Source organism: Carassius carassius, chromosome 15 (assembly GCF_963082965.1).
Source record: "Carassius carassius chromosome 15, fCarCar2.1, whole genome shotgun sequence".
NCBI classification, from domain to species: domain Eukaryota; kingdom Metazoa; phylum Chordata; class Actinopteri; order Cypriniformes; family Cyprinidae; genus Carassius; species Carassius carassius.
The window spans coordinates 21478330-21499728 of record NC_081769.1 but is presented as its reverse complement, the minus strand read 5'-3'; the positions used below and the strand labels follow the sequence as shown (position 1 = coordinate 21499728).

The 21399-nt window shown below is 36.2% G+C and overlaps 1 protein-coding gene across 1 annotated transcript in view; it reads right to left on the bottom strand.

Annotated features, from left to right (window-relative positions):
- Positions 1–1086: 1086 nt before the first annotated feature.
- Positions 1087–21399, bottom strand: part of fam171a1 (family with sequence similarity 171 member A1) — a 32160-nt gene continuing 11847 nt past the window's right edge. The window contains exons 2-8 of the mRNA XM_059567955.1: positions 16810–17037; positions 15940–16032; positions 12783–12941; positions 11536–11712; positions 6502–6618; positions 6050–6164; positions 1087–4871 (exon numbers count right to left, since the gene is read on the bottom strand). Of these exons, the coding sequence (XP_059423938.1) occupies positions 3191–4871; positions 6050–6164; positions 6502–6618; positions 11536–11712; positions 12783–12941; positions 15940–16032; positions 16810–17037 (2570 nt within the window). The 3' untranslated portion in view covers positions 1087–3190. The remainder of the gene's footprint in view (positions 4872–6049; positions 6165–6501; positions 6619–11535; positions 11713–12782; positions 12942–15939; positions 16033–16809; positions 17038–21399) is intronic.

Genomic DNA, 21399 nt, shown 5'->3' with positions numbered 1-21399 from the left:
TTTTTTTTTTTTTTTTTTTTTTTGCACCCTCAGATTCCAGATTTTCAAATAACTTAGCTGTATCTCGGCCAAATTTCTCGGCCTGTTTTCTGATCCACCTGTCTTTGTTCACTCCAGGCCTCCAAATCTACTGGATAAATTGGTGCGTGTAGCTACTCACATCCCCACTCCTGGGCCCTCTCTGATGCCCATGGACATTTTCAGTGTAAGGATTGTGTTGCCTGTTCTCATTATTTAAAATGCAAATCATGTAGACATGTAAAATTTACAAAATTAAACAATTGATCACATATAAAACAACACATGTGATAGACATAATTATGTGTTCTTGCCCTTTACTGTTAAACGTGCATTGCCGACTACAATTGTTAAACATATGAGTGCTATCAGGAGGCAAGATCACACATCTCCATTTTTTCGTCAATTTGAGTCTGCAAAACATTCTTTTTCTGATTTCAAATTCCTGGCCATTGAGAGGGTTCTCTATAGCAGAGGTGGTAACCGTGATAGAAAATTGTTACAAAGAGAGGCTTTTTTTTATTTTTTATCCTGATTGGATTAAAATGGATCTTCCATGTTTTTTTTTTTTTGTAAATGGAAATTGTTGGCATGACAATTATCCCTCATTGATTAAGATCATCTGTCAACAATTTGCAATTGTGCCTATATAAATGTTGTTGCTTTTTTGCCCCATAAGCACTTAAGAAAGCATGGGCTGAAACGCGTGCTTCTTGGTCTATTCTTAATACTTTTTGCAAAATAAAAAATATATTTTAGATAACCTTTTTTAGTGAAAACAGACCATGTTTGTCAAGCAGATATATTTCAATAAGCTCATTCTGTACAGTGTAATATGAAACTCTTCTCATGGTCTTGAATTAGTGTAAAACATTAATATAACTTTCATCAACCCTTGATTAATAGCCCTAAAAGTGCAGATTAAAATAAATATCTGTATGTTGCACTGTCAGCCAGTCCAAGATCGGTCACAACTGACCCAGCATAAAGTGACCCTGATGGATCTCGTTTATGATTTGATTGTATTCCATCAGCATTGGATATGTTGAAAAAATAGTATTCAATTACTGTCGATCAGGTTTTTTGGCTTTATTGGGATAATAGGCCTGAATCATAAAACAAGCAACCAGTCCAGACATTCAAAGTAGATTGCTGAAGAGCAGAGTGACAAGGTTTCTTACAAAGTGGTTACCCTGGCAACAAGCCAGACTTTCTACAGCTTCCAAATAATATGACGCTTTCAGTCCTACATCAGTACATACACACACTGCATAGCATGTCTACAGCAGATACACCAAGCAACACACAAGCATAAACAACTGGGAGAATGAATATGTACATACATACAAGGCAAAACAATAAACCAGAATAATAAGATGTGCTGAAAATCACTTTGGATAAAAGCGTCTGCTAAATGATTAAATGTAAATGTGAACATACAGGTGGTTTCAAAAGTCTGACACTACTAGTAAGAATGATTAAACAAGAAATAATTTTTATAATAAAAACAATTTTGAATAAAAAAATGTGATTTTTTTTTTCCCTATGACAAATATTTTTGGTATAACAATTTAAGTAAAGTTGCAGTGGGGTAAAAAGTTTTTGGCTTTAATGACAGCAGCACATTTAGCTGCATGAACAAATTTGCTTATTTTATTAGTCACCTAAATCAAATCCTAACTATTTACATCAACTATTGTTACAATTCTGTCAAAACCTTAAAAAGGTTCAAATAGATTCTAAATCCCAGATTTTTAGTGTGGTTTCAGACTTTTTAGACTCCACTGTATATCCAGATACAGTATTAAAACACTTACACAAACAATGAGATTAAAGGGGGTAATGCCACTTGGAGTCAATATATTGTGAGAAACAATAAATCATATGACGCACTGATACTGAACTGATAATGGTGGAGAGGAAAAGTAAATCTAATGAGGAATATAAACGATCGCTAGAAAGGCACTTAAGACAAAAAAAAACAGCAGTTTGGGAGAGAAAAGCTGGTGGCTGTTTGTGTTTATGTGAGTGAGTGCGATTGAATCCAGCCCTCGTCTGAATGTGCTGTCCACAACACTCGCATGCTAAGGCAAGTTCAAGCCAAAAAAATCATAACAAAACAACAAATTAAAATACAGTGGTTAAAATAAAAAAAGAGACATCTCAAGCTACATGATCCTTAAGTTTAAAGCAATGCATAGTGTTTTTTTCTTCAACAGGTGGATCTGCTGCCCTGAAGCAATGTTGGCAAAAGTTCTACTGTAATCCTAAGGTCAAAAGAAACGCACATTTAAACTCGGCTCGACACAGCTTAAAATGACTGATTAACAAGAACAAATGGTGCATTATGTAAACTTATTTGGTTTCACAAAGCTTCAGCTGTATTCTAATTCTGATTGCACGATAATAAAATAAAACATGGGTGCTATTTAGACTGTAGATCGCATTATAGTGTTTTTTCAGTTTTTTTTTTCTTCTACCCATTAAGATGTGGAAGAAATTCCACTGGTCATCTCATAAAATGTTCAAAAATAAGTGGTGGAAAACACTTAGTGGTGAAGTTGCAGTTGCAGTGTTCAAATGTTGCCACTAGATGTCATATTGCTCATAAAAAGCAGCATCTCATAAAGCTTAAACAACATATTACCGTCAATATAATGGCTTGCGAAATTTTTTGCTCAAAGTGTATGTTTGGAAAGCCATAGCAGTTGTGCATTAAATTGTTGGTATTTAATGGTGTTTTATTTTTTGTTTGTTTTGCTTGAAAACTTCAGATTGTTTGTCCTCATTCTGTTTTGAGGCAGAGCTGCTCCAATATTTATTTGTGCTATGGCTTTCTTGGCTTTCATTGCCACAGGCAAACAGCCACGCACAGACCTGCGCTCATAAGGCAACTCCATTCAACAGTCCAGCTTACAGTCCACAGGGAAACACTTAAAGGGACAGTTCACCAAAAATGTCTTCTGTCAGCATTTACTCATCCCTCATAGCATTCCAAACCTGTTTGACATCTTTTATGTTCAGCAAGACAGCATAATATTCTGAAGAATGCTTCAACTGTTAGAATGAAGAATGCTTCAACCCACAGAATAAATTTAAACGGGTATGGAACTACAGGATGAGTAAATGATGATATTTTTAATTTTTTTGGTGAACTATCCTTTGTGTTTTGTCATTTTAGGTTAAAGGCCAGTAGTGGTCGCTCCTCTCGTTTCTGCCATGGACTCTTCTTGTTCTCGTCTTCTCCACCATCATCAGGGACGACCAGGTTGTCTGGCCGGCTGCTGCCCATGTGCATTTGAGTCTCCTCAGCCCTGAAAACAACGCTACCTGTCCCTGTCTCTTCCACCATTTCAACCACAGGCTCAGGGAGAGGTGGTGGAGAAGGAAGCTCAGGTGGAGGCGACGGGGGAGACAAACTCCCTTCGTCTTCCTCTTCCCTCTCTTTTTCCTGCATAAAACCCCCTTGAGAGTGTTCTTCAGGACTGCAGACTGGTGTTGGGCTACCACAGCTCTCTGCATTAGCATTCGAGTCCTCTACAAACACTAGTGGTGTATATTCAACCACGGGCAAAGCAGGCTGAGCCCCAGCTTCAGTTTTGCCCCCGACTTTATCACGAACACACCGCCCAGGTGTGACGTCGCTCATGTCAACCCCAGAGTCCAGACTGGCGTCATTACTTCCGACACAACTGCTGTTGCATCCTGCCCTCTGCAGGTCGATGTAGGAATGACGGATGTGTGCATTGGAGCGGCCGTCCAGTGACACGAACCAAGCTCTGGGGTGAGGGAGCGGCTTTCCTCCTCGGAGCTCCATCAAAGTCTTTTCGGCCAGAAGCTGATCTTCTCCGTTCATCTGCACCACATCCAGGCCCGCTTGGCTGAGCGAGTTGGGGATGGAGAGATCAGTGGAAAGAGCAGCTGTCTGCAACATCCATTCCTCAACTCCTCCGCCTAGGTCATCTCCCTTCCCTTGCGTCCCTCCTTCCTGCTCTACTTTGCCCCACGGGTGCGGGACTTGGCCTTGGGGCTGATGGCACGCACTGAGTTCCGCCTGAATGCTTTCCAATTCGCTCTGTTCGTCTGACTGCAAAAGCAGAGCTTGGCCTGACAGTGGGTGTGTCCCTGGAAGTCGCATGTAGTGGGCGGGGATGACGAGGGTGGGACGAGCTTTGCGGTAGGTTTCTTCCCCTTGGTTAACTTGCAATTCGGAGGTGCAACAGAGCAGGGCTCCAGGTCGGGGAAGTGGGGTGGGGCGCTCCAGATGGTCTACGGAGCGGGACAACATGTAGTCAGCTGGCCGCCGCTCGATTCCTTGCTCCCGCTCTGGGGATCTGGCTGGACTTGTGGATGCGACTGAAACAGGAGAGAGACGGTTTTCACGCAAGCTTGATTTACTCTCCGAAGACAGTCGTCCTGCAGAGGTCGTGTGATGCAATGGATGGGGGTAAGAGGATGAGATGGACATGTGGAGGGGATGGAAGGATGAAGTCGTGATGGACGTATAGCTCCGCCGGTACTCTCCACGTCCCGCCAGGGAATCATAACCCTGGGAAGGATTGTTTGAACAAGCCGATTTGAGGGGAAATATCTCTACTGAGTGTTTGTAGTGGTTGGATCCTTGGCTATGGAGCTTGCTGTGCGAAGCTGCAAGCTCATTGGTGGAGGAGTCGTAGGGGGTGGGTTTAAGCATAGGTGTGTGCATGTCTGGCTCTGCCCCATTGTGGTCTAGGTGAGTCTCACTGATGAGGTTCAGGTGGGACATGGAAGTAGCCTGGTCTCGTTTAGAAGCATCTAAATCAGAGGACAGAGTAAACTTCCTGTGGGCAGGCCGGGAGCGGGCACACTTCCTTCTGAAAGCACAGAAACATGATCTCATAAGCACTAAAGAAAAACTTTAATTTTGCTTTTGACCACAGAGATCACTAACTCCCAAAACAGTATTTATTTCTCTTAAAATATCAGATGATGCATCATCATCCTGTACATGTTTATGTCATACTGTATGTTACTATTATGGGTGGCTGATATACCAGTGGAAATTTTTCAAGCGGTAGAGATTTTTGACTCTTGTCTCGATCACAGTAACATGCTCACTATGTTGTGTGCTAGGTGGTCACAAAAACTTACCATTGGCACACATTTTCAAGCACTGCGGTTTAAAAACAAGTGATTTTAAGCCATTTAAATACAATCAACAGCTAAAGAGAACTCATTTCGCTACATGTAGGCACTGTCTGAAAGAGTTTTTGAGCGCTGAAAGGCATGCATTGTTTGTAGAGCGTGGGAGTATTGAACTTTTATTTTTGCAGCTTTATAGGCCGTGAAGGGTTAAATACATACACTTGTGTCAAAATGCCCGTCTTTGCAAGTATCCTGGTAAACACAGTAATTTAGGTATTAAGTGAAAGCAAACAGCTGAGAAAGAAAACACATGATGATTAACAATATACTGGATCTGGGTCTGGCGCTCTTAAAGCGACAGCAGTCTAATAATTCTGTTGTCTGTCATTCATGTTAATATAAAAAAAGAAAAGAAAAAAGGATGAAATCTCCCACTGCTCTTGACTAATTCACTTTTGTAACTTTAATTTTAACTAAGAAATATATATTTAATTTGCACAGTAAATAATATGCAGTGTTTTTTTTATACAGATACTTTCTTTATACAATGTATGTAGCATTTCTTTTTTTATTTGTTTTACTGTAGTTTTTTTGTCCTATGTAATTGATTTTAGGTTAGGTTTTAATTTGGTTCTTATTCTTATTTAATCACTGACTGTTTACTTGTCTTCAGTGAGCTTGAGTTGTTTTGTGATATTGACACTGGTGACAAGAACTATTAAATTTATATGGCATCAAAAGAAATGGATATCAAAGACAGTGATATAATATATTGGTCATATCACCCACCACTAGTTACTATGTTATAACAGTAACCGTGTCAACAGTGTTAACAGTAAATTAAAACTGTTTTTATGATAATTTGTACGTCCTCTGACAAAAAGAAAAAGAAAAAAAAAAGATACACCTGCAATAGTAGAGCAGCAGACAGAGCAGGAAGAGCAGTATAAGGGCCATGCCTCCTAGAATGGCCAGCAGAAAGACAGTGTGATAAGTGCTAATGTCCTTCGCCACAACTGGACCTACAGCAAAAAATACATACTTGTTGTGAATTTAACTGTCCTCCTGACCTCCACAGCATCCATCAATAACACTTTTAAAGGGAGTGATTTCACATAAACATCATTTTTATGTCAGACTAAAATCCCCAACATAATGACATTATTCTCTCAGCTGGTGGATATATATAGCACAGTGAATGTGCAAACAACTACAGAAGTCAATAACTCATTCTGCCACAAAGCACTTGTATGTCTGCCCATCAGGCTCCTCTCTCCATTAATGGCCAAAAAAAAAGGTCAAAGAATGCAGAGTCATCTAAACAAAATTGACAAGTGCCCAGAAATAGATCAGTGTTACCTGTGTTTATGGGAGACATGGCTGCGACCCAATAGCCAAGCTGAGGGGCAAAGTATGTGAAAGTTAACTGTTTCCCCTCCCTCTGGACGTATCCCAGACTGCTCTTCAACCAGGCCCCTGCACAGACACACATAAAACATTTCAATTTATGTTTTTTGTGTGTGTGTAAAAACAAAAAGAAAACACATTTGTATGCATTATATTTTAATTATTTTTTATATAAACAAAAAATTTAATACTTTAAATATAACAAACAAATTAAAATTAAAATTATATGGTATTTACATTATATTTTGTTAAACTGTAAAATGTACATTATGGATAGTCAGCAATATCACAACTTAAGTACAACAAAATACAATGACAAATGCAATATAACCCTCTGTCTTTAGGACATCTGAGTCGAGCGTTGAGACCAGGCAGTGCAGATAACACTAAAAACACTCACACTGTATGGACCTCCTATCAACTTTCTCTAATGAATACTTACAGTGCATCATTCATTCATTAGACTTTCTACAGCATTATTCTGTCTGGATGCTTTGCCAATTGTTTCCAAGGTCAGACAGGGATTGAATCCATGCCAACACACACCACTCAATCCACAGGAAGTGCTTCTATAAGGATCTGAATCTGGGTTGTCATGCATTCCCAATTAAGGTGAACATTTCTAATAGGATTCATGATTGTAATTCAAGTCCATTTCCATGAGTTTTAATTACATTTACCATGTGAAATTAATGCAGATGTTGAATTTACCAAGCTGACATGTAAATGGGACACATTTGAGGATGGGGTCATTTGTTTCCACTTGGTGGGAGTGTATGTTGAGGGAATGATAATGGAGGACTAAATAATTGATAATGAAAATATTGAGAAAAGAAAAAATAATGTAGGTAAGGAAGAACAATAAAATGTCTGTATAGTGTAGTAGACAATCCCAATGAGAGGGAATTCAGCATGTTGTTGTTGTTGTAAGGTTATAATATTTCAGCTTTTTCTCCATGAGCACCAGAGCTTCTATTGATCTGATCTGTGCCAGACAAGCAATTACAGACTGCACTGGTGACTATATGGTTCACATAAGCAAATGCTGATATGCCCATACAGAAGAGAGAGGCTAAAGAATGATTCAGCATTGTTTGCACACAGTTATCTCCATCCACACGTGACTATTTGTGCAAAGGAATATTGTTTGACGTCTTCCCACATTCTTACAATAGAGTCACATGCATAACTCTATAATATATCCATCTGCCAAGCAAATAAAGTTTTGTTTCAACTGCTTTGTGCTCAACATTACGCAAAGTGTCTTTGCCAGTTGACATTTCACAATGTATTTACACTAATGAATTGCCTTTGAACAAGTATCCATTGCATTCAGTTAACCGCAAAATATCCAGAGTAGAAACCCATTATATAGCATTACATTTGCATACATTATCTTTTAAAGTGCCCCTATTATGCCATTTCCAATATTGCCTTTCATACAGCGTGTAATGAAGCTGTATGTGAATGTAAACGATTAGCAAAACTGTAAAGCCGAAAGTGCATGATAAATAAAGAATATGAGTCTCTACACAGCCTAAAGTCGTTAGTAATTTGAATTCTACTTAAGTGATGGCTACACGTTCCATGAAGATATTTTTTTCATTTCCTACCGTAAATATATAAAAATGTAATTTTTGATTAGTAATATGCACTGCTTATATTTCATTTGGACAACTTTAAAGGCGATTTTCCAGTATTTAGATTTTTTTTGCACCCTCAGATTCTCCAATAATTGTATCTCAGCCAAATATTGTCAGATCCTAATAAGCCATTACATCAATGGAAAGCTTATTTATTTCAGATGATGTATAAATATTTGACACTTAGGTTGACACTTAAGACTGGTTTTGTTGTCCAGGGTCACAAATATCAAACCAGGTGACTTTGTTTACCATGCTGCGGAGTCTGACAATTTTTCATTGCAGTGCTCTAATTAAAAAAAAAAAAAAAAGGGAGGAACAGTGTAATTTTAACACAGAGTGATGCCAGGGGCTTTTCCGTCTAGTCTTCATCCACGTGTCACAGTGCACTGCAGACAACAAAACAGCTTACATCTCTGTACTCCAAGAGAAGAAATCCAGTTAGCGCTGGCCGCTGTTTAACACTTTGTTCTCTGCTGTTTATGAGAGGCTGCTAGGAGACAACAGTGATAACAGAGCAGTCCAGAGAACTTACGCATTCTGAAAAGGTCTTCCCTTAGTATTTTGTCTTATATTCTGTCTCTCTCCTGTCCTTCTGCACGGTCTGATGTAGATTCAGATATATATACTCATGCTAATTTTCCCAATTTTTACATTTAGATAACCATCTCCATCTAATGCTTGATTAATCACTAATAATTGAATTACACTGTCAAATATCAATTTCAGCAAATCTCAATTTCAATTTCATACCGTACATTATAATTAACTAAATTCTAAATTCACTTTTAGCATTAAACAAATCAGACAAAATACTATAAATAATCTTAATTTTAATATTAGCCAATTATTGGCTATCAGCAACAATATGAAAATAAATATCAGCTTATAGGTTGGCTGAATAGACATTCAAAACATCTTACAGAGAACTCACTGAAGATCCTGTAAGCACATATTCTGATCCACCTCTGCCCGTCTTCCTGCCTCTCGCACACAACACTGGATTCTTCAGTGGATTCTTTAGGAGTGTGAGCGAGCTGAACTGAGTTTCAAGCTTCTGCGGCAAATCCTCCAGATTTGTTGAACGCATCATAAATCACACCAGCGGTCAAACAGTCAGCGTTACCCGCCAGAGGACTCTGAATGTGGCTTTAAACCTCAGCTTTACAGCCACAGACATGTATATACAGGTTAAATGTCTAGTTTCATGATATTTTTTTAAATGTCTAAACTCAAAAATACATTAAATGTCCACTGAAATGTGGATATGTTTAGAGACGTACACAATTAAAAACTATTTTCAAATCAAAAAAAGGATGTTTTCAAAAGACTGGTATTGCATAAGATCACCTCATGTGACCCAAACAATTATTGCAAAAAAGTTAATGCATTTGTTTTTGAGAATCCTGCGTCAATTTAGTCTGAAATGAAGAAATGACCAGATTGGCTCTGGGCTGCAATTACGGCAATGATTATAGTACCACTGGGAAATTATGGGATATTCAGAGTTTAGATTTATGAGTTAAAAACCTTTGTCTGTCAGATCATGGTGGGATAAATTCTGTATATGCTCACAGAGACAAAGCTCTCCAGACAATTAAAGCATCAAGATATGACTGTTCCAGTGTTACTTTACACTTAAAGGGATAGTTCAACCAAAAATGAAAATGTGATGTTTATCTGCTTAACCCCAGGGCATCCAAGATGTAGGTGACTTTGTTTCTTCAGTAGAACACAAACCAAGATTTTTAACTCAAACCGTTGCATTCTGTCAGTCTTATAATGGAAGTGGATGGGAATCACGGCTTTGAGTCAAAAAACATACACAAACAAAACCATATTAAACCCTGCGGCTCTTGACGATACTTTGATGTGTAAAGACACAAAATGATCAGTGTGTGCAAGAAACTGAACAGTATTTATATAGTTTTTTTAACCTCTGTTTCATGCAATGTCTGAACTGTACTGCATTACCGCAACCTCTCTCTCAAATGGACCATTGTCCATATCTATAATCTCAATTAGGAGTGTCAATGGTCCACTTGAGAGATAGGTGGCAGTAATGCACTTATATGTCTCCAATCTGCCGTAAAGCAAGATGATGGAGCGAATGCGCTCAGGACAGTTCAGACATTGCAGTAAATCAGAGGTAAAAAAAAAACTATATAAATACGGTTCAGTTTCTTGCACAGACGTATTGTTTTGTGTCTTTACAAATCAATGTATCATCACGAGCTGCAGGGTTTAATTTGGTATTTTTTTGACTCTCAAAGCCATGATTCCCATCCACTTCCATTATAAGACTGACAGACTGCAACGGTTTGAGTTAAAGATCTTCGCTTGTGTTCTACTGAAGAAACAAAGTCCCCTTCATCTTGGATGCCCTTGGGGTAAGGAAATAAACATCAAATTTTCATTTTTTTGGTAAACTATCCCTTTAAGCCAAAAACAAGCCAGAAGATACACCAAATTAGTCTTCAAAACAACAGAAAAGCCAAAAAGCAACTGTAGATTATCAATTATAAGATAAATACAAAGTTGCTTGTCACCCACAAGTAATTCAAAGAAACCTGGATGATTAAGAAACTCCATAGATGTTTACTAATGTAAATTTTTTAAAGCAATGCATTTATGATATCTGTTAAAAATTCAATGCACTTTGGCTGTGAATTACACTTCAGTCTACGATTAGAAGTGAAAGCCACAGTGTGAAAGTCCCTTGTGACTTGGATTTGATTTGGAACGGGTTTATTGTGTACAGAATGATTTGAATATTCAATTATGAGTATTTGCCTACGGAACAATTTCTCTTTTTCATGGAAATCTGTATAATCTGATTTTTAAAAACAAAGCAGAAAAAAGCAGCAACTTGACCGGATGTCTCTTTACGTTTAGCTAGTAAATATTTTTGTGGTGACCCTACTTTAAAAGCAAATAAAATTGCACATATTTTTTGGTTTAATGAATTTAGTCATGAAAAAAGATCTTTGTGTGTGAGAGAGTTGGGAAATGGGTCCATCAAAATTCTTTCAGAAAGATTCAAAAACAATCCAATAACATTCCCACCCAGCTCAGGTTTGAACACTTCCTTTGGACTTATTCGCCTCAGAAACCAGGAAGACAGGAAATGTAAAGGCTTTGAAGAAATCGCAACCTCACATACAAACACAGTGTAAACTCGCCTCGGACAGGAAACACCTTTAGCACCTCTGGTGTAACAATTCATTGCGTAACCCTTTACTTGTGATTTGTTAGTAACAGTTCATGTGATTTATGTTACAGAGGCTGTAAACAGGAATGCTTTAATATCTACTATAAGATGAAAATGTGTTTCTAAACTCACCCAGTTTGGGGTCAAACCTCCAGGCGGGGATGTGATCATTCTCTTTCAAGCCACTGTTTGCAGGAAGGGGAATGCTCACACTGATTGGCTCACTAACATGAAACTCCTCCCCTTCGTTTCCCAAAAGATGGACACTGATAGCAGCTATAGGAGTCAACTCGAACTTTCGATCAATGCCTATCAGAGAAAGAGTATGCATAAAAGATATAAACGTGAGAAAAAAAGACAGAAATAAAGAATATAGTATAGACACTAAAGGTAAGGCGGTAAGAAATTATGTTTTTAAAAATAAGTCTTTTTCAAATGCTCACCAAGACTGCAATTTTTTTAATTAAAATACAGTAAAACTGTAACACTGTGAAATACTATTGCAATTGTAAATAATCGTTTTCTACTCTAATGTATTTTATAATTTAATTTATGCATGTGATGGCAAAGCTGATTTTTCAGCATCATTTCTCCAGTCTTCATTTGTCTTCATATCCTTTAGAAATCATTCTAATATGTTTTGCTGCTTAGGAATTATATTATATTATCATATTATCTTCATTGTTAAAAACAGTTGTGCTACTTAACATTTTTGTAAAAAGTGCAATAGTTTTTTTTTTTTAATGGAAATATTTTGTAACATTATCTTTACTGTTAATTTTGACCATTTTAATGCATCTTTGCCCAAAGAAGTAAATAATTTGATCTATGCTTTTTATTGTAATGTTTTTAAATTTCAGCGTTTGACTTTAAAGATATTTTTCCACTTCTGTACAAGAAACACATTTTAATACTTTGTTGGATCCACCCTTGATGTTACTTGATGACCTATATTAAATATTGATGAGTCATCTAAAATACTACCAGAAAGACATAAGCCACCCATTATAATCATGACCACAGTAGAAAATAAGTTTCATTAATTTTAGAGTGAACTCACGTTTGCAGCATAAATCATCATTATGGATGACAAAACTTGTTCTGTAATGGTTTAACAATTAATTATTCAGAGCTGAACAACATTCTTTTAAAAAGCTGTTATTCCGAAAGCAGTACTGATCAATTCAGAGTAAAAATAACTTTTACACTTTTTAATTCTCATTAAATATTAAACGTATTGAAATATTTAATACAAATACATTTTTTTTGCCAATATTCAATCAACAGCATATCATATCATATGTTGATTTTCACTGGTACTGACTACTAAAATTGGATGTAATGCCAACCCTAGTCTTCCTAGCTCTCTAATGTGTTACCTGTGTAGTTTGGATGAAGCCCCTGCAGGTAGGGGAAGTACTGCGTGTCTTGTGTTGAACTGCTCACTGTGAGGAAGGCGGTTAGGTTGGTGTAGGTTGCATTAGAAGGAAGACTCAATGCTCTTCTCTGGAACTGCACCCATGGTTGCATCTTTGAACCTACAGAGAGAGAGAGAGAGAGAGAGAGAGAGAGAGAGACACACACACACACACAGCAAAATAAGAAGGCAGAAATGAGCATACATTAGGTTAATGATCTGATATCCATGACATAATACATGCAACTCCATTCTTTCATCTCTCTCTCCTTTTAAATGGAGCACGTATGTTCAGATGGAGCAGCATTTACCACACAGAGCCGTAGTTCACTGATAAGCTGTACAAAATCACATTCAAAATCTCAGGCAATTCATTGCCGGTTTTTAACGTGATTTTGTGTAACTTCAGTACTAGGGGTACTGGTTTAAAATAGATGTCTTTTTGAAATATTATAAAATGTAATTTATTGCTGTGAATACAATCACATAATAATTGCTGTTAATAGTTTTCATCGTCTGGCTGACAACTTCTTGTATTAATTTTTCCGAAAATTCTGAAAAGTCACCACTTATAAGCTACTACTAAATATTGTAGAAACTTAATTTTCTGTAAAGTTGCTTTGCAATGATTTGTATCATAAAAGCGCTATACAAATAAACTTGAATTGAATTGAATAGATATTTACATTATCATATTTTTGTAAATATTTTTATCATACCTTTGCCATCTAACACAGCAGATTTTTAAAATGGCAATAATTTAATAACAGCTTTAAATTTAATCTTTTGCCAATTTCTAAATGAATATCCATATTTCATACAGTACATAATAATATTAATAACATATACACACATATTGTATGTAATATGTAATATATGAAGGTAATTGATGATTAATATGACATAATATTATGATTTCTAAATTTACATTTAAAACAATCGATTTTTTAAATGTATGTTTTTTTATCAGCCATTTATTCATGAAAATAATCAACATTAAAATTATTGCTTTCGGTCACACTTAGAATTTTTATTTTTCTTTAGCTACACTAACAGAGCTTTTTATGCACATCACACACACCTGATGAATATGAGAGTTGTTTTGTTTGAAAATGCTTTGGTGGACAGAGAAGGGACCTCTGAGCGAAAGGTGAAAGTGTGATATAAACATCCCCAAGTGGAGGATCACAACAGCAGACCTGTGGCACGTGTGTGTGTTTGTGTGTGTTTCAGCCATGCGTACGAGGCTATGCTTTTGTTATAAGCATGTGGTGATTAAGTGTTTTTAGGGGACAGTACTGGGGCGATACTCTGAATGAGAGTGCAGTGTTAGTGTTCCCCTGAGACCCATAAACATGCTTTTCTCCCGACATATCAAACACACTGAGGGACAGGTTACCAAAGGAAAGAAGTTTACTAGGAAGAAGGGCAAAATAAAACAGTGTAAGATAGGAAGAAAAGAGCACATGTGACTAACAAGGAGGCACAAAACAAGGAATGTGAAAGATTGGTTTGAAGTGAATTCTTCTCATTCTTGCGTTTGTGTTTGTGTGTGTGTGTGTGTGTACAGCCTCTCATTTTCGTTTGGTATCACACTCACACAGAAAGCTTTAATTAGCATGAAGTCTCATGAGTCATGTGGACAACAGAACAGAATGATTCTCATTAACCTTACCACATGAGACAGTTACCCAAACAATTCAATTGAAATTTTCATTATTTTCCTCAGTATTTTTTTTTTTCTTGTGATAGGTGGCCATTGGTCTTGTTTTGTTGTTTGTGGTTTCTTGTTTCCTCCTTTTAAGATCATGGTTTTATACTTTAAACAATGGTAAAATCAATAAATAAAGTCATGTTCAAGTTAATATAATCTGATTTCATAAGACAATATTGTCAGCAACTGTTGCTCAATTTTACCAATGAACTGTGGACAATTATGCATATATTTAATAAGGTTAGATAATTTGCGAATATATGCCTCTGTAAATAAATTTAAAAGGGGAAATATGGTCCCTTAAAGAAAATGTTATTATTTTTCAGTTTTTATCCTAGACTGACAATCCTGCAGTGTCCTTCTCTTTTGTGTTATAAAAACTACTCCAGGTTTTACTGCAGTATTACGTATCCCATGATCCTTTAGAAATCGTTCTAATGTTGATTTGGTGCTCAGGAAACATTGCTTATTTTAAGTGCATAATTAATAATAATAATAATTATAATAATAAAAAAGTTGTGCCGATGAATGTTTTTGTGAAAACTATGATTTTGTTTTTTCAGGATCAGTTGACAAATGGAAAGTTCAAAAGAACATGATTCATTTATTGAAACAGATTTTTTTAATTGCAAAAGTTTTTTTTTTTACCAGTTACCAGTCATTTTGAATTAATATAATGAATCAGTGCTGAGAAAAGTATTACAAGAAGTTTTAATGACCCCAGATTTTATTACATTAACATTTCTTTTCTTGTTTTATATATAAATCCCACTTAGTTTAGTTAAAACTCTTATCATCTAACTTTTTTCTCCCTTCAAGACAAAATATTGATTGTTTAGTGTTTACATAGCAGAATAAAATTGACAATACATGAACATGATGCTAAACGATGCTAACACACAGACAGACACACACACACACACACACACACACACACACAACAGTAGGGATTTGTCGGGCCATTGACTTTAGACACACCCTCACTCTCTCCTCCACATTTCTCCTCCATCACAGGTAGTTCATTAACACACTCTTTTCATTCCCAAGTGAAGCAGTGTGTATGTGTGTTGTCATGTGCGAACAACAAAAGTACATCACCATTAAAGGTTCATTACAGAGTTCAGCACATCAAATTATGAATACTTTTAACCCATGTCTTTTACGGAGTATAAAGATGAATAAAATAAAAAAATTATTTAAACACTTTATTAAAACACCATTAAACACAAAGTATTAAATATGAAACATTTTTGTAACCATTTAACACATGAAGGAGCAACACTAAAAGTGTACAAGCCATAACAATAAATAAATAAACGTAACTGAGTCAGGTTCACAATGTTAAGACTTACAGAACGAAAGGCAGCAAGAAAACCTGTTCAGCACACAAACACGTAGCTCTTACCTTGATATCCAGAGACAATCTGCACCACGTCATCATACACCATCAGAGTAGCAGCCCTCTCAGGAAGCAGATCCAGACTGAGAGATGAGAAGACTTGAAAACACACACACACAAACAAACTGAGGATTAGGAAGATGAGTCACTATGCCTGCGAGCTCAGAATCATGTCCATAACATCTCAAAATGTCTCCTCTGAAGATGCTTGGCTTATTATTACTATTAATCTGCACAAGGAGAATGAGTATGATCTTCTGTTCACTCCATAAAGTGTTACTAAACCGTCTCATTGCCCCGAAACATCTGCGCGATTGTGCTTTGTTTAGGTATTTAGGCGCATTCTCTTGTTTGCTACTAGTTAGTAGGTTAATCTCATTAGCTGTAATGGAACATTCTATTTCATTCTAACAGCTTGTATTCCTGCTCCACTCTAGTTTTCATTTCCTTTCCCAGATCCTCAATAAATTGACCCAAAGGATGTGTCAGTCACCAAGAGTTACAGAAAGTAATCCATCCCATTAATACAATCATCCAAGCAAAGAAACACTTTCACAGTGAAAATTATTTTCGACATTTACTGACTCTGTTTATTCAAACAGAAAAAAAGTGAGACAAACATCCATGTTTTTACTATTTAAATAATAATAAATAAAACAAGCAAAAACAAACATTAAATGCTAAATGCTTCTAGGGAATTCAGGAATTGCAGCATTTAAAGTACTGAGTATCTGATTTTGAGACACATCACTGTGTCATTACATATTTTCTAGTTTTTAAAACCAACTTTGAGTGTTAGATGACAGGAAAGGTAATCTCAATGTAAAACAGAGCTAATGAGCATGTCAAATGATTTATCCAATATGAGGTCATTACCGGGAAGCCTGTTTGGCCGCCATGGAATGGAGTTTGGTACATAGCCACGCTTGGTTGCTGTCACTACAAGAAGGTCGCCAAGGCGATAAGGGAACCTGATGTAGGCATTGCCATCGGCAGCAGAGATATCAGAGGCAACAGAAGTGTGGTTAGTGAAGATCTCCACAGTGACACCAGTGAGGGGCTGATGAGTGCTAGCGTCACTCAGGTGAACCTTCAGAGCCACTTCTGTAGGAACAAAGAATAATGTCAGTATGACAAAGCCACTAGTAGGGTTCTATGATGTTTGCAATGTGGAAAACATGGACCGAATCAACGAATCCGGTTATAAAAACTGAATTTACTGTATAATGGGTAATGTCACAGAATTTGTCACAAATTTTGGATTTATACATCCAAATAAATAATAATTAATTATAGATGCTTTTGGTATAAAAAAAATAAAATTAAAACCTTTTCATAGGGACATCAAATTAAACTTTTCATAAATTGATGTTTAATATTGCAGGTTTCATGATTTCAATTAATTGTACATGGTTTTTGATGAATAAAATTTCAACCATTAAAACAGAATCCACAATTAAAATGAAAAAAAAAAAAAAAATTAAATTAAATTAAACAAAAAAATATTCTAGGGCTGCACGATTCGTTAGAAATTAAATCGCAAAGGCGATAAATTGCGATTGCGATTAGTGTATATTTCAGTGAAGCACGGTTCTGAGATCAGCAGTAAATCTCCATCTGAAGGCCAGATGCGCTCTCACGCTGAAACTCCAAATAATGCCTTGCAGAAGAAACCCAGGAGATGCCTATAGCAGTTGCTGAATAAACAGAAGATTTAACTGCTTTCATTAATTCAACGTGACTAAAACACACAATATATGGTTTATCGAAGTTTGTCTTATAATTTTTATTATAATAAAGTATATAATAATGCAATGCTAAATGACATAGTCTTTATCACTGCTGAAATATGTTGTGCCTTATTCTAAGAAGCCACATCATCTTACAGAAGGATTTATTTCAAACACTCAACTGACATTATGAAATGAGTTTGGAGTTAAAACTTGTTATTAAATGTAGTATTTTTACATGCTTTCAGATGGAGCAGCATTTACTACACAGAGCATTATTTTATTGACAAGTTATGCCAACAGCTTTCATAATCGCAGAACGATTTCTTCGATTTCATAATCGCATGATTAAAGATTCTGTGATTATGAACGTGGTTTTGCGTAGCTTATCAGTGAACTACAGCTCTGTGTAGTAAATGCTGCTCCATCTGAAAGCATGTGCTGCAGATTTATTGCTAATCACAGAACCGGCTTTACTGACAATCGCATTTTTATTAATCGTGGAGCCTTACACTATGTACTCAACTGTCTAGTGTATGAGTTTTATGAAGTTATTCTTTCATCCAAACACTGGAGTCTTTTAGCCCTTCCCCTTCATGATTAACCACTCTAAAAGACAGAAGAAATTGTGAAGCAATTAATAATTTACATGAACTAAAAACCTTTAGTTTAGGGAAAAAATGTATTGAGGTTACACTTTATGTAAAATAAAAATGAGTATTGAGAAATACGCCAGCAAGTCAAAGGAAAACACTAGTCCAAAAAACACTGACGCACATGCACACAAACAAGTTTAAATAATTTTAACATCACGTCACTTCCCTCCCCAGTGATTCATCAGTGAAAGGCTGACATCTGTGTGTACAGCCAATGACCCCACCTAAAGAGCACAAACTGTATGCAATCCCTGAGAACCAACAGAGCTCGGATTAATGCACGTTAAATAAAGCATCAGGTATAGTCAGCCGGTCATTATAACAATGCCTGTCAGTGAAGGCAATCTCTTCAAATCTTGAATCACCCTGAAGGAATATATTTTGTGATAACGACCAGCTGATTGCATGCATTCTCCTGCTTATCACATGGCTTATTATTAGTGACTGATATAGTTGATGATCAAACGAAAAGCAAATAAGTGAAGGTTGTCAGGAACACCAATCAAATACACAGCTTAGCGGTCATTAATAAAAATATTTCATGTTAAATACTGTAGTCAAAGACTCAATAACACAAAAATGGTGTGCACATCCCAAACATCCAAATAGGACGCAGGTGCAAGACAACTGAATAATATAATCAAATAAAGAAGTGAAGTCTGCACACTGACTGTGCCTGATGAAGACCTGAAGGTCGAAACGTTGCTTGAGCTTAATTAAATTCCTCTGGAGCAGTAGTTTTCAGTGTGCAGACTTCACTTCTTTATTTGAAAATACTGTAGTTAAAACATGTGTAATGGACTGTGGAACTCAAATACCTTTTTGTACTAAAAATATGTATCAATAAAAAAATGACACTGAAGACTAGAATAATGGCTTTCAGAAAAGTTTTTGCAGTTTTTACTGTATTTTTGATCAAATGTATGTTGCCTTAGTGAACATAAGATGGTCAGATTTGTATATTTTTTCTCTGAACATGCCGATTTCATGATCATAGGCTGCCGTTTTTGCCCTTTCAGCCCAAAGAAAGTGCAGCCACAGCCGTTTACTCAGAGAGGACGTGTGTCAGAGAAAGGGAGGATATTGACCTCTCAGTGGAGAGAGAGTCACAGAGGGGTGAGGAGGTCACAGAATGATCCCTGCAGCACTGACAGATGTGGAAGGACATACAACCACAGACCAATCAGGATGTTTAGTCATACAGAACACTTTGCAAAATGTATGCATAATACAAGAGCCTTGCACCAATTTCAAAAAAATTATAATAATTATAACACTGATCCAAGTCGTTGCAAAAAATAAAAATCAACATTTCTGATTGAATTTCTACTAAAGAATAATCAGAATAATGACAATTTCACTTGGTTATCTTTAGAGCTCCGCTGAATTTGTGTGAGATAATTAGACATGGTGTTTTTAGTTCCTTATATACCTTTCTGAAACCAGTTTCCTTAAGAGAAGCTTTCAAACACAAAAAAAGGCATGTTTAGTGACTGACTGGACAGAAGGCAGCTGTTAGTGTTTAGGTTTCACCAACAGGTACTTAAATGTGTCAAATCTTTTCATGGTCACTACGGTATATCTGTCATACTGCAAACAAAAGTGTCTGATACCGATCTTATTCAGCTGGTCATGTGATCTCAATATGGCAGTATTTTCATTCCGTGTGCATTTAACACCATGTTTGTGAAAAATACTACGGATTCATTTAGATGTGAAATTTAACTTGTGTGAAGGAAAGATAATTAAATTATTTCAATAAATAATAAAACTGATTAATAATAACGCCTGTACGATAAACAGCCAGCCACCTGTGGTCTTTTTTGTTCTTCAAAGCACAGGTGATGGCAGTGTCATCGCAGCACTCTTTTCTGTGTTTACTGTAAGCAACTTTTGAAATATTATCCGTCAATCTGAAGGAAACGCATTCATCCAACACTAGGTAAATATTTGACTTGAAAAATAGCACCACGATGAATAGTAAGAATTTCCCTTTGCCTCGAGCTCTACTGGGAATTACTGAGCCGCACAGAAACAATAAAGCCATCTGACGTCTTCACTCATCCTGCACACTTTACTCTCTCTCCATCTTTTCATCCCGAGTAAGCTCCATAACAGACCCTCTAATACCCATATCTTCTCCTGTTCCTCAACCTTTCACCTCTAAAACTCATTTTGTAACATTCTTTCTCAAACAAGCACACACACACGTTTTTTTTATCTTAATGAGGACATATTGGAGACTTGTATTGTTTTTATACAAATCTAATTATACTACAAATTAGGCCTATTATATATAATTATATATACAATTATAAATATGAATATATTATTATATTATATTATAATTTTGCTATATATTTCAACAATACTGTAGAAACATATATACATATATCATATATTATTCATTCATACATAGAATATTGTGTTAATAATACTATAATATAATTATAAGCTTTACTAAATACAATTTAAAATGTACTGGGCTATAGGCCCATCTAGTTCAAATCTGGGGAAGTTTAAGAGTCAATGCATTCTGTAGAAGAAATAATAAAATAAAATCAGTCACAAAAAGGGAATTTCAGCACTGAAGGATCAGACCAATGATCTAATAAAAGGCCAGCTGTTTTAAAGTTGATTTAGATGCTGCATGAGAATTCTGCATTAGATGATTACAGCATATAAAAACAAAGACAGCTTGTGTGCATCTGAAAAAGTTTTTGGTCTCAGGAAACCTCCAGTTAACTTTTAACCTACCAGGATCAATCTTATTTGTCAGTGTTTTCCAAAGTGTTATTCATTGTTTTATTGCAGGACTATCCGAAGCTCAGCTCCTTTCTATCCACTCTCTCTGGGAATTCCCCACTCCCTTCTCCGCTCCAAATGATACACACATGATGTGAACTGCTGACTCCTTCTCTGAATCTGGTTTATTATGATCTGACAATATTTGGTCGAGATACAACTATTTGAAAATCTGGAATCTGAGGGTGCAAATTGTCCAAATGAATTCTTAGCAATGCATATTACTAAACAATAATTAAGTTTTGATATACTTACAGTAGGACATTTACAAAATA